The 14,350-nt window shown below is 40.0% G+C and overlaps 1 protein-coding gene across 6 annotated transcripts in view; it reads right to left on the reverse strand.

Moving 5' to 3' along the window:
- Positions 1-14,350, reverse strand: part of Myo10A (Myosin 10A) — a 230,012-nt gene that overhangs the window by 99,243 nt on the left and 116,419 nt on the right. For all 6 annotated transcript variants that reach the window (XM_071670627.1, XM_071670625.1, XM_071670624.1 and 3 more), the window contains 7 exons: positions 8,068-8,201; positions 7,216-7,389; positions 6,852-7,012; positions 4,545-4,714; positions 2,468-2,692; positions 1,245-1,344; positions 483-684 (listed from right to left, as the gene is read on the reverse strand). In XM_071670627.1, coding sequence (XP_071526728.1) covers positions 483-684; positions 1,245-1,344; positions 2,468-2,692; positions 4,545-4,714; positions 6,852-7,012; positions 7,216-7,389; positions 8,068-8,201 — 1,166 coding nt within the window. The remainder of the gene's footprint in view (positions 1-482; positions 685-1,244; positions 1,345-2,467; positions 2,693-4,544; positions 4,715-6,851; positions 7,013-7,215; positions 7,390-8,067; positions 8,202-14,350) is intronic.

Consider the following 14,350-nt stretch of genomic DNA (forward strand, 5'->3'; position numbering starts at 1 on the left):
CAGTATGCTACTGTTCTCTCAAAGGAAATTACATGGTGAATGACGGAATGATGGCCTGATTATCCAACGTGCCCCTATGTGGGTAGCAACCAACTTGAACTGATAAAAAAAAAAACATGAATCATAAAAAACACATTTATGAATTTGGTACAAATAAATAAAACCGACGACTATCATGAAACCACACACCTTGATTCAATATACATGGAGGGTTGGCTTTACTGTACAAGATTTCATGACTTATTGAAAGGAGAGATGATACACTGATGAATGAAGAAATACAAAGAAAATCTAGGTAGACAAAAAACAGAAACAATAAGATACCTTAGTGGTATGCAATGAATGAGGATAAATGTGAAGAATGTAGTTAAACAAGAACATGTGTGCAAGGCTTATGTCAACAGGTGAGAAAGGTAGTCAAAAGAATGAAAAGAATGACTATCAGTAAGAAAGAATCACAAAAACTTGGCAAGCTAACTCACTTGAATGTCTGGGGGTCCCTCAAGAAGGTTATCAAGTGACCTGCTTTTGCTCTTGTCATCAAAGTAGCGGTTATTGAGAGCAGAAGTGCGCGAGAGGCCAATGCCATCCCCACCTGCCTCTTTGGTGTTATTCATTACCTGGTCATGTGCTTCCAAGGCCTCCCTAGACAGTTTTCTTGTTAAAGCTGGTGGAGAGCGGGTCCTACAAGATAGAAGGAAATCTTGCATGAAGCTGAGGGATGTCAAAGGAGCTTAGCACAGCTGAACTTGAAAAAAGATGTTAATAAATATGGTAGAGTTAATTTCATTTCTGTGTTCACCTGTTCATATTGCTGGACTTGAAAAAAAAATGCTGATACATATGGTAAAGTTAATTTCATTTCTGTATTCAGCTGTTCATATTACAGAGTTTTACACTCCAGAAAGTGATGTGAATATGACAAATTATAACAAGTTATTTGGTGGGAACATTATCTAAGTCTATACTGCAATAATCGATGAGAACCCTCCAGAAAATCATATTAAAGTATTTGACATAAACATTACATAGTTCATCCAAGAATCATTCATATTAACATTAATGAGGTTCATAACAACAATCCAACAAACCAATACAAAAGACAGAAGGGAGGAGAATCTTTTCTTTGACACCTAGTGAGTACTGTGAAGATTTCTCTTCTGCATATATTACTCCTGGGATGTCATATCATCAGTGCACATAACAGCCACTACATAAATCCTCTAACATGGGAAGACACACACCTGCGAGCAACAACTGGTGATTCCTCAATGGGTGCAACATCTGTCACATCAAGGGCAGGAAGAAGGACTGAAGCTGAGGTTCGCCGCTCTGGCTGGGCACCTTTGGTGAAAGAAGTACAAATATGTGTCAGGTGATGGAGTGCAACAAAGTATAGATAGGAATCATGTAAAGAAAAATCAATTAAATAATATCTAAACTTATTTGGATCTTTCACAATACTTATGTCTGATATGCTGAAATTCAAACAATCTTATCTTTTGTACCAGATCTTCAACTAGCTTACATTCAACCTTAACCCAGTTCTGATGAACCTCCATGTGATTTTGGCATTGAGAACAAATAAAGCATGGCATGGATTTTTTTTTCTTTTTAATAGCAAAGACAGCATGGGCAACTGAAGAATGAATATGTACATGTGTATATATGTTTATGTCTGTGTATCCATATGTTTATGTGTATATGCTGATATGTATATGTATGTATATGTGCATGTATGGGTGTTTATGTATATATTAACATACTTGATTGCCTTTTCCACATCAGTGAGGCTGCACCAGGAAACAGACAAAGAATGGCCCATCCACTCATATACACATATTTATACATAAACACCCATGCATGCACATATACATACATATACATATCAACATATACATACATATGCATAAGCATACACAGATATACATATATACACATGTACATATTCATACTTGCTTGCCTTCATCCATTCCTGGCACTACCCTACACCAAAGAAAACAGCATTGTTACCCCTTGCTTCAGTGAGGTAGCGCCAGTAAAACAGCCTGAGCCAGGTACCCATTTTATCAACCAACCCCTAGCGGTGGATGAACAGCTGGGTTGACTGTGAGCCAACTGTTGCAACCAGGATTCAAAACTACGTGCCTGACCTTGGGCAGCCTGTGAATGTGTCACTGTCATGAAAGCTAATCACTACACCACTGAAGTTAATTCTTGTAACAAATTTGAAGACAAACTTGACTATTCTGATGAAAGTCATTACTGGAAAATGATGACAGACAAATAGGCAGGTAAATCTAAATTCCATCCCAAAAGCATGACATGAATCATTCTAAGTACCAGGCTATGAACAGTCCTGAAAAGTATTAAAGCTTGGCTGATTAGTATGAAGAGAAAAGAAAACATCAGCGTAAGGTGAGAAGGCAGATGTTGATACCACAAAAGAGATAGATGATGTCATTACCTGTGGGAAGGAGACTAGAGCAGCGCTTTGGAAAGGCTGGGGGTAACTCCCTCTCTCCTATGAGGTCAAGGACATATTCTAAACCTGGTGTCTCTGTCATGGTGTCATCCTGGGTGATGGCAACCGTCCAGCCAGAGTTTTCTACAATACCTCGCTCCTCAAGCAGCCCAGCAGCAAACTCCTCTGCTGTAGTCCAAGAGTCTACTTCACCAATACCCACTTTACCTGCATGAGATGATTAAATGCAGCCATAATTCTACTTCAAAGAAAAGAAAATAGAAAAGATTAGTTAGAAGGAAAAATGAATTACCTTAATGCATAGATGCAAGATTTCCACTTTATGCTTGGTTCTAGTAATTGCTCGTTAATTCTTTGATGTCTATCAAAAAGGTGAAAAAAATTTTTTCTAGCAGAGGACAAGTAAATCCAATGATAATCAAGAGAACTGATATAAAAACAAATGCTGGATTAAAATTCTAACATTTACAGGGCACTACTACCTTCAATCTGAGGGTCCAGCAAAGAATTTCATATTACTAAAAGCAAACAGAGAGTATTCAATTTTTTTTTTTTTTTTTTTGCTTTGTCGCTGTCTCCCGCGTTTGCGAGGTAGCACAAGGAAACAGACGAAAGAAATGGCCCAACCCACCCCCATACACATGTATATACATACGTCCACACACGCAAATATACACACCTACACAGCTTTCCATGGTTCACATGCCCTGATTCAATCCACTGACAGCACGTCAACCCTGGTATACCACATCGCTCCAATTCACTCTATTCCTTGCCCTCCTTTCACCCTCCTGCATGTTCAGGCCCCGATCACACAAAATCTTTTTCACTCCATCTTTCCACCTCCAATTTGGTCTCCCTCTTCTCCTCGTTCCCTCCACCTCCGACACATATATCCTCTTGGTCAATCTTTCCTCACTCATTCTCTCCATGTGCCCAAACCATTTCAAAACACCCTCTTCTGCTCTCTCAACCACGCTCTTTTTATTTCCACACATCTCTCTTACCCTTACATTACTTACTCGATCAAACCACCTCACACCACACATTGTCCTCAAACATCTCATTTCCAGCACATCCATCCTCCTGCGCACCACTCTATCCATAGCCCACGCCTCGCAACCATACAACATTGTTGGAACCACTATTCCTTCAAACATACACATTTTTGCTTTCCGAGATAATGTTCTCGACTTCCACACATTCTTCAAGGCTCCCAGAATTTTCGCCCCCTCCCCCACCCTATGATCCACTTCCGCTTCCATGGTTCCATCCGCTGCCAGATCCACTCCCAGATATCTAAAACACTTCACTTCCTCCAGTTTTTCTCCATTCAAACTTACCTCCCAATTGACTTGACCCTCAACCCTACTGTACCTAATAACCTTGCTCTTATTCACATTTACTCTTAACTTTCTTCTTTCACACACTTTACCAAACTCAGTCACCAGCTTCTGCAGTTTCTCACATGAATCAGCCACCAGCGCTGTATCATCAGCGAACAACAACTGACTCACTTCCCAAGCTCTCTCATCCCCAACATATATATATATATATATTTTCATTTATTTTTTTTTATTTTGCTTTGTCGCTGTCTCCCGCGTTAGCGAGGTAGCGCAAGGAAACAGACGAAAGAATGGCCCAACCCACCCACATACACATGTATATACATACACGTCCACACACGCAAATATACATACCTATAAATCTCAATGTACACATATATATACACACACAGACATATGCATATATACACATGTACATAATTCATACTGAGTTTATTTACTCCCACCGCCACCTCACCACACATGGAATAACAACCCCCTCCCCCCTCATGTGTGCGAGGTATCCCTAGGAAAAGACAACAAAGGCCCCATTCGTTCACACTCAGTCTCCAGCTGTCATGTAATAATGCACCGATAATATTCACGAATATATCAACATGTGTTCTAGTCATGGTACTAGTAGCTAGTACATCATGGATTATTCTGACTAGTATGAATGGTCAACATGTTGAGAAAAGTCAGCTAGATATCAATTAAGGAAAGCAAAATCTTACCATCAGGGAATCGAGCCTCCAGGGCCATACGAGCCTTTTTCCGGTTAGCCCGCCACTCCAGGTCAGTAGGAGGGAAACTACGGGCCACACCTGATGACCTCTTGTGTGATGAAAGCAACTTCCGCTGACACAGACTAGCATATCCATTGAGCCCATGATCTGACACATGTCTGAAGGGGGATATATCTTTAGGAGTAATTCAAGGAAATATATCTGAGGTATGTTTGACTAGACTTCACTGTTAGAGGGTATATGACTGGTAATCAAAGCTCTCTAAGGGATACATCAATAATTTACAATTCTGTAGAATATTTTAGTGACCAGAAAACTCACAGTGAAAGTAATAACTAATACATATGCCAAATGTTAACCAGATGAAAACATGTTGCTGCAAAAATTATGAAATTTGCAATGTAAGATAGGAAAAAAGAAGAGATAATATGAATCCTAAACAGAACTCAATCACAAGAATAAAAATATTTACAGGGATGAGGACACAGACCAGTTATCTGAGGACTCTTTAAAAGCATGTCGAGCATGGAAACAACTTATATGAAGATGTAGTTACAAGATGTAGAGAATGAAGGGCCATTTACATGGGAAATGACAGTCACTTACCTAAGGATGTACTTATGGAACATGGGGGATGGGAACTACTAACTCAAGGATGTATTTACTGAAAGGGGAGGATCATGTGTACAAGAAAATGTTACATGATGAAAGTGAAAGATATGGCCAAACTTACTTGGCTATGTACTTACAGAATGTGGAGGAAGGGGTCCTTGAACTTAAGAAACTTAAAAAACCATTTTGAACAAAGAACAGTTTCTTGGAAATACATTCATTAAAGAATATTGTCCCTGGAGACAAGGGAGAAAGACTACTACCTATGTATCATAGAAGGCAACAAAAAGGGTTGGATGGAAGTCCTTCCCTCCTGAATCAAATTTCTAAAAGGGAAACAGAAGGTGTCAAGCAAGGTTTTTTTCCCCTCAAAGGCTCAGTTATCCATTCCTAATGCTGCCTCACCGATGTGGAAAACAGTGAGCAAGTACAAAGAATGCAATACCATTAGGACATACTAATGAAACACTGAGGATGTTGGATACTTACTTCATAACGAATGACAAGATCCACTTCTTGGGTAAGAGAAAGCAGATGATGGCATACCTTACTTGAGATTGTAAAGAAAGAATGTGAAGAACTGTGACCACTATGCTGAGAATGCATTTACCTAGTATGGAAGGCAGTGGTTACTTTTTTTTCATTTTTTTCTGGGTGGGTGTTTGGGTGGGTGTGTGCGTGTGTGTGTATGTGTGTGTGTGTTCTTACAGACTATGAACAGATATGCAGCTTAATTGAGAACGGGCTTACAGAATGTGTAGGATTTTGCCAACTCCCCTGAGGATATAATTAATGTGGAAGGACAGGGATCACTAGTCTGAGGATGCTTTTTTTGAGTGTGGAAATGAGAAGTCACTTGATACTATATTTGTAAAGTATGAAAGACAGGGCCATTTACTTAAAAATATACTTGCATTCTATGAAGGAATGGGATCACATACTCTTGAGGATACTGACTGAGGAGGATTAAGATCATTCAACTAGGATCATGTACAAAGTAATGGGCGAGTAGAGGATATTAACTTGTAAAAATGGATGGGGGGTCAATTAAATGAGGATTTCCTTGCTGAACATGAAGGATGGTGATGAGTTCCTTCAGGATATACTTGTCGAGTAAAGGACAAGGGCCATTTACATAAGAGCAGAATTGCAGTGTACAGGACAGGGACCACTTATTTAATGAAGCACTTAAGAATAAAGAGGCCAAGATCTACTTACATAATACACTTATGGACTGCAAAAGACACAAGCACTCGAGGATGCACTTGAACAGTATGGAGTAAGAAAGCACTTACGTGACAATGTACTTTTAGGATGTGGAGGATGGGGCCATTTACCTAAGGAAACACTTGTGAAGTGGATGACTGAAACCATTCATTTATGATATCAAGCAGAGACAAAGAACATGCATTAAACAATGCACTTATAAAGTTTGGAGTCTGAAGGGCTACTTACTTAAGGATGGATTTATAGTGAGGGGAACTAAGCTTTTTAACTAGGAATGTATTTAAACAGTGTGAAGAACAAGGACCACTACCTGAGGATGAAGTGTGAAGTATGGGAGCAACTAATATAATAATGTACTTACAGTAAGAAGAAATGAGGCCTATTTGCTTGAGGATGTGCATGCAGTAGGAACAATGGGGGACCATTTAGTGAATGAAAAGTACAAGAGCCACTCACTTGAGAATATACTTGTACAACGTGGAGGATGGAGGAAAGACTGACAGACAGTTAGCCAGGAGAAGCCAGCCCCTCTCTGCATTGGCTGTGTTCTCATTGCGCCAAGTCTGGTTACACAGTTGGCACAGGATTTCATCTTGTAATCGATCATTGACTAGGCCCTGCAGGTAGTAAGATGAGTCAAAAAGTGTCAGGGATAATGTTCTTAATATGTGTCTTGGGGAGTACTAATGATAACTCTTGATTTGAATAGTAATCTGAATTTCCAAATTTGTAACGAAAGTATAGAGGAATGAGTACTGTACTGCAAGGGTCAGTAAATAAATAAGCATCCTGCAAACATATGAAACTTCACCATACTAACCTTATTGGCAATATAGTTACCAAGCACAGTCTCTCTGACTCCTGAGAGTGTGTGGTCATTCATAAAGCGAAGGATCAGCTTGAACACAGCCAATGAGTCACTGTAGTCAGCATCCCTGGACTTGGACAAAAAGGGGGTCTTGATGGGTTCCCGCTTCATACCCCATATATGCGACTGTGGCAAGAAAATACGACTGTTAAAGCCCCTGACATCTAGCTGGTGTCACAAGACTAATTCTGGGATATATATTCATTAGATGGTGAAATTCAAGGAAGCTTGTTTGTATTTTCGTTCATTCAATTCAATGATTTCCCTGAGGTACAAAAAAATCAAATTATAATCCCAATAACAGAAAATGCATTTCTTGAATTCTACAGAGAAAGGTAAACAAATATAAAAAGATTTATGCCATTTATGTAAGACAATGGTTGAGGGCTCACGCGAGTGAGGTGCATGCTGGAACATATTTAAGCATTATGCTTCAGTACATACATACAGTAACTTATCACTATGGTGCATCCCTTAAACGTCTAATTTCCTTAAACGTCTAATTTTGGCAGGGAAAGAAGAAAATTGAAAAAACGAATGGTAGAATTATTTCAATCTGAAGTTCTATCATTACATAAAAATGTTTTCCTAAACAAACGTCCCCAATATCAAGTATCTCCCCTGATATGTAATCTGTTTTACTCCTACAGACCCTCTTCACTTTATGCCTCTCTTACTCCTTGAATTTTTCCCACTGATCCTCATTATTTAAAGTCACTCCCCCTCCCCCCACCCTTGTAACTCCCCTTTGACTTTCAGTTTATTCTACCTCCTCCTTCTACCTTTTCCCCTGATAGCTCATACCTTAAAGTAGATGCTGGTGAACTTGGAGTAGGGGTGGTAGTCGATATCATGAGGCAGTTTATAGTGGATGGCTGCTGGGCGAACAGGAGCCGCCGTTCGCACAATGTTTCGCTCTCCATGTGGCTTTTCCCAGTCTGCAAGGCGATGGAGACGAAATAATTAGCAGTCTTGGGGTCAGGAATGCAGTTTAGCTCGTAGGATCGTAGCCTAATATGCGAAAGAGATATTTCTGTTCCAAGAATGCCGCTTAAGGCATAAAAACACAAGCTTGTGGAACTGAAAACAAATCAATTGGTGGACTACTTACTGCATAAGATGGTTTCGTTTCTAGGTGTGCAAATGAAGACAAGATGTGTAAAGGAGTTCCACTTACGACATAGAAATCCTACACAGGAAATCAGTTTAATGAGGTTGAAAAAGCCCGTTCATTGAATAATGCATAAGATGAGTTTCGTTCCTAAGAGTGCAAATGGAGACGTGTAAAGGAGTTCCACTTACGACATAGAAATCCTACACAGGAAATCAGTTTCATGAGGTTGTAAAAGCCCGTTCATTGAATAATGCAGCGAAAATTAACTTGTGTTGAGGCAATGGAAATCAGTGAGGTTAGAATCACGAATCAGCAATATTCAATACACAAAAGGGAGATTGAAATGTTTTTCTCTTTTTCATGCCAAACTAAAAATCAGAGTGCCAACTCTCTCTGTACAATTCTATAGTAATTATGCTGAAAAAGTATTGGCATCTGCGTAAAAACGGTACTAACACTGGTGATTTGAGGGGTGGGGTGGAAAAGCAGCAAGAGCGGAGGTAATAATAGTACTAGCAATAATAACGACTAATTACTGTTTTTCTTATAGACTTAGCGGTAACACACGCTGAAGTAACAAGAAACATTGATCAAAACAATTTCACAACTTTTATCCAACAGATCATTAACGTATAACAAAAGAAACTAAATGAAGGAAAGAAGCCACAACTTATCAAGGGAAAACATAAACATGGTGAGAATCGTAACAAATCACTGAAAATTATCTCAACTGAAAAATGTTTGCCTCTCACAAGGATCTCCGTGTTTCTGAAAACGTCAATTCTTCAACGCTTCATGCTGGTTTTTGTCAAGACTTGTCATCGTCGGAGTAATTCATCAATGGCGAGCGTCTCGACTGGCCTCTTTATCAAGTTCGTCCCTTGGGAATTCATCAACAGCCATTTCGACGAGTTTGGAAAATCACATGTTTACCAAATGGCGTCCTAGCTTCGTCTCTTCGATGTATATCAATTGACTGTTATATTTCTCTCTTGTGTCTCCCCTGATGATGTGATTATTACACGAAAGTGCACTTGGGAACTTTTCGTGTTTCATTTTCCCCGTGGACTCATAGGAATATATATATATATATATATATATATATATATATATATATATATATATATATATAGCCAACTCAAAAGTCCCACTTCTGAGTTTAAGAAAAAAAAAATGTTCTTTATTATCAGCTGTCACGCGCTTAGTATAACCACTGACCGGAAAACTCGACTGCTTTGGGACCCTCCGATAAATTTCTTTATTCATCCACTGAAAAGAACCCAGAGAGACTTGTCATCATACGTTAGTTTTGTCTTACTGTCTCCCGTGTCGCCCTTTCCTTCCTCCAGGTCAGTCACGTCAGCCCAGGAAGGTCCCACGTGATGACATGTGACAATGGAAACCACAGGACCCACAGTCAGTGATGCAGTTCGCCGCTCCTGTTCGGACCGTATTTACGCACATTCACACCTCAACGTTCGGTGACTTTTGATGGCGACTACAGCTGGCACCGTGACCATGAGACTTATAACCGTTTGTACCCAACGTTATGAACCCTTAGTGACCAGAAGTGACCGTTATAACCGTTGATGACCATTTAAGACACTATGGTGACCAACAATGAATGTAATGATAACTTTTTTTTACGTCAACTAAGACTGCAAGACAACTGAATGACCTAATTATGGCCATCTCATATAGACTGTAGAGACCCACAACAACCGTCCACGCTTCTACGAAATTAACTATAATCATGAAAAACACCGGACATGTTATAACCGATGATAACAACCGTTATGACTGTTGGTACTGACTCGCTAACTTACAATAACCGTTCTGGCCAGTGATAACACTATAACTGTTAGACAGTCGGTAATTTGCAATAACCGCTATAACCACGAGTAACGTTTACGATCGTAACTCACAATAACCGTTATGAAATTGGCTAACCAGTGGGGACCATTACAATGCAATGATGCGTGTTACTAAAATTTCAAGGACCTGGGATTTGATAAACATGAATTCTGATCATATGGTCGTGCAGGTCACGCAAGTCATGGCGAGTCTCAGACCTAGTGAAGAGAAGCATGAAAGGCTACAGATGCAGTTTCTTGTAACATTTCTAACTCATGTTCACATTATGAAAGTGGTGCACTTAAACTAAACACGTGGAATCAGGAACAGATGAGCTCTTGAAATACACAAGAATGATGTGTATACCAAATGTACAAATACTCACGAGGCATCAACATTCATTTTTCATACACAGAAAACGATTTTTTTTTTTTTTTGCAGTTACGTGTGCTTAACATATGGCTACTACATCTTAATCAATACCTATTTACTGATTCATAGCTATCAGAGAATGTAGTTTCATCTAAAGGAGTATCTGACAGTGAGAAATGTGCGAAATATAAATAAGTATAACTGTGTTCCCATTAATAACTTGTAACCCACAGACGTGTGTGCGATTACTAATTTTGGTCACTAATTGTATAACTACTAAAGTGTGTTACGGGGATAGTTTATACTCGTGTTGCACCGTCTCTTAACCTTGTATACATGTACCATGCTTTTGCTCATTTGTATGTACACACACAAACACACACCAGCCTAAGCCAAGTACCCACTTATCGACCGGCCTGAGGAGAGGACGAACATCAGGTTACGTCGTGGGCCGACTTTCGCGCCCCAAGAACTGAACCCATGCTAGCCTTTGCTTTATCATTGTTAGGAACGCAAACCATCTAACCAAGGAGGCCCGTGTGTGATGAAGCTAAGGCAGGCATGAAGATATAACTGTGTTCTTAAACAAACTATAACTCATCGTTCAGCCAACACTCCGTAAGTATATATATATATATATATATATATATATATATATATATATATATATATATATATATATATATATATATATATATATATATCAGGTGTTTGCTTTGAAGAATGTATGTGAGAAATACTTAGAAAAGCAAATGGATTTGTATGTTGCATTTATGGATCTGGAGAAGGCATATGATAGAGTTGATAGAGATGCTCTGTGGAAGGTATTAAGAATATATGGTGTGAGAGGAAAGTTGTTAGAAGCAGTGAAAAGTTTTTATCGAGGATGTAAGGCATGTGTACGTGTAGGAAGAGAGGAAAGTGATTGGTTCTCAGTGAATGTAGGTTTGCGGCAGGGGTGTGTGATGTCTCCGTGGTTGTTTAATTTGTTTATGGATGGGGTTGTTAGGGAGGTAAATGCAAGAGTTTTGGAAAGAGGGGCAAGTATGAAGTCTGTTGGGGATGAGAGAGCTTGGGAAGTGAGTCAGTTGTTGTTCGCTGATGATACAGCGCTGGTGGCTGATTCATGTGAGAAACTGCAGAAGCTGGTGACTGAGTTTGGTAAAGTGTGTGGAAGAAGAAAGTTAAGAGTAAATGTGAATAAGAGCAAGGTTATTAGGTACAGTAGGGTTGAGGGTCAAGCCAATTGGGAGGTGAGTTTGAATGGAGAAAAACTGGAGGAAGTGAAGTGTTTTAGATATCTGGGAGTGGATCTGGCAGCGGATGGAACCACGGAAGCGGAAGTGGATCATAGGGTGGGGGAGGGGGCGAAAATTCTGGAGGCCTTGAAGAATGTGTGGAAGTCGAGAACATTATCTCGGAAAGCAAAAATGGGTATGTTTGAGGGAATAGTGGTTCCAACAATGTTGTATGGTTGCGAGGCGTGGGCTATGGATAGAGTTGTGCGCAGGAGGATGGATGTGCTGGAAATGAGATGTTTGAGGACAATGTGTGGTGTGAGGTGGTTTGATCGAGTGAGTAACGTAAGGGTAAGAGAGATGTGTGGAAATAAAAAGAGCGTGGTTGAGAGAGCAGAAGAGGGTGTTTTGAAGTGGTTTGGGCACATGGAGAGAATGAGTGAGGGAAGATTGACCAAGAGGATATATGTGTCGGAGGTGGAGGGAACGAGGAGAAGAGGGAGACCAAATTGAAGGTGGAAAGATGGAGTGAAAAAGATTTTGTGTGATCGGGGCCTGAACATGCAGGAGGGTGAAAGGAGGGCAAGGAATAGAGTGAATTGGAGCGATGTGGTATACCGGGGTTGACGTGCTGTCAGTGGATTGAATCAAGGCATGTGAAGCGTCTGGGGTAAACCATGGAAAGCTGTGTAGGTATGTATATTTGCGTGTGTGGACGTATGTATATACATGTGTATGGGGGTGGGTTGGGCCATTTCTTTCGTCTGTTTCCTTGCGCTACCTCGCAAACGCGGGAGACAGCGACAAAGTATAATAAAAAAAAAAAAAAAAAAAATATATATATATATATATATATATATATATATATATATATATATATATATATATATATGTAAGGCATGTGTACGTGTAGGAAGAGAGGAAAGTGACTGGTTCTCAGTGAATGTAGGTTTGCGGCAGGGGTGTGTGATGTCTCCATGGTTGTTTAATTTGTTTATGGATGGGGTTGTTAGGGAGGTGAATGCAAGAGTTTTGGAAAGAGGGGCAAGTATGAAGTCTGTTGGGGATGAGACAGCTTGGGAAGTGAGTCAGTTGTTGTTCGCTGATGATACAGCGCTGGTGGCTGATTCATGTGAGAAACTGCAGAAGCTGGTGACTGAGTTTGGTAAAGTGTGTGGAAGAAGAAAGTTAAGAGTAAATGTGAATAAGAACAAGGTTATTAGGTACAGTAGGGTTGAGGGTCAAGTCAACTGGGAGGTGAGTTTGAATGGAGAAAAACTGGAGGAAGTGAAGTGTTTTAGATATCTGGGAGTGGATCTGGCAGCGGGTGGAACCATGGAAGCGGAAGTGGATCATAGTGTGGGGGAGGGGGCGAAAATTCTGGGAGCCTTGAAGAATGTATGGAAGTCGAGAGCATTAACTCGGAAAGCAAAAATGGGTATGTTTGAAGGAATAGTGGTTCCAACAATGTTGTATGGTTGCGAGGCGTGGGCTATGGATAGAGTTGTGGGCAGGAGGATGGATGTGCTGGAAATGAGATGTTTGAGGACAATGTGTGGTGTGAGGTGGTTTGATCGAGTAAGTAACGTAAGGGTAAAACAGATGTGTGGAAATAAAAAGAGCGTGGTTGAGAGAGAAGAAGAGGGTGTTTTGAAATGGTTTGGGCACATGGAGAGAATGAGTGAGGAAAGATTGACCAAGAGGATATATATGTCGGAGGTGGAGGGAACGAGGAGAAGAGGGAGACCAAATTGGAGGTGGAAAGATGGAGTGAAAAAGATTTTGTGTGATCGGGGCCTGAACATGCAGGAGGGTGAAAGGAGGGCAAGGAATAGAGTGAATTGGAGCGATGTGGTATACCGGGGTTGACGTGCTGTCAGTGGATTGAATCAAGGCATGTGAAGCGTCTGGGGTAAACCATGGAAAGCTGTGTAGGTATGTATATTTGCGTGTGTGGACGTATGTATATACATGTGTATGGGGGTGGGTTGGGCCATTTCTTTCGTCTGTTTCCTTGCGCTACCTCGCAAACGCGGGAGACAGCGACAAAGTATAATAAAAAAAAAAAAAAAAATATATATATATATATATATATATTATATATATATATATATATATATATATATATATATATATATATATATATATATATATATATATATATATATATATATATCAGCGTCTCTTTCCTATGCGGTGAGCACTTCGCGCTGGTCAAGCCATTTTAGCTAACTTTCGTCACAGGTACTCTCCACCTCACAGCAACCAGATAATATCATAGGTCGCGAAGCTTGTCATGTTTGCGAGCCTTTATGATCTATTTAAACACGAGGTGCTAAATCTTATACATCTGACCACAACAGATCAATCATTGGGCGTGATGTAATGATCTTTAGACAAGGATCAGGTTAAAAATCAATCCATCATACCCGAGGGTAACACCGTCGAACTCTAGAAGCAAAGCACATTCCGCTCAAGACGGTGTTTATGCCTCCATAAACTATTCATG

This window comes from Panulirus ornatus, chromosome 15 (genome assembly GCF_036320965.1).
Source record: "Panulirus ornatus isolate Po-2019 chromosome 15, ASM3632096v1, whole genome shotgun sequence".
Lineage (NCBI taxonomy): Eukaryota > Metazoa > Arthropoda > Malacostraca > Decapoda > Palinuridae > Panulirus > Panulirus ornatus.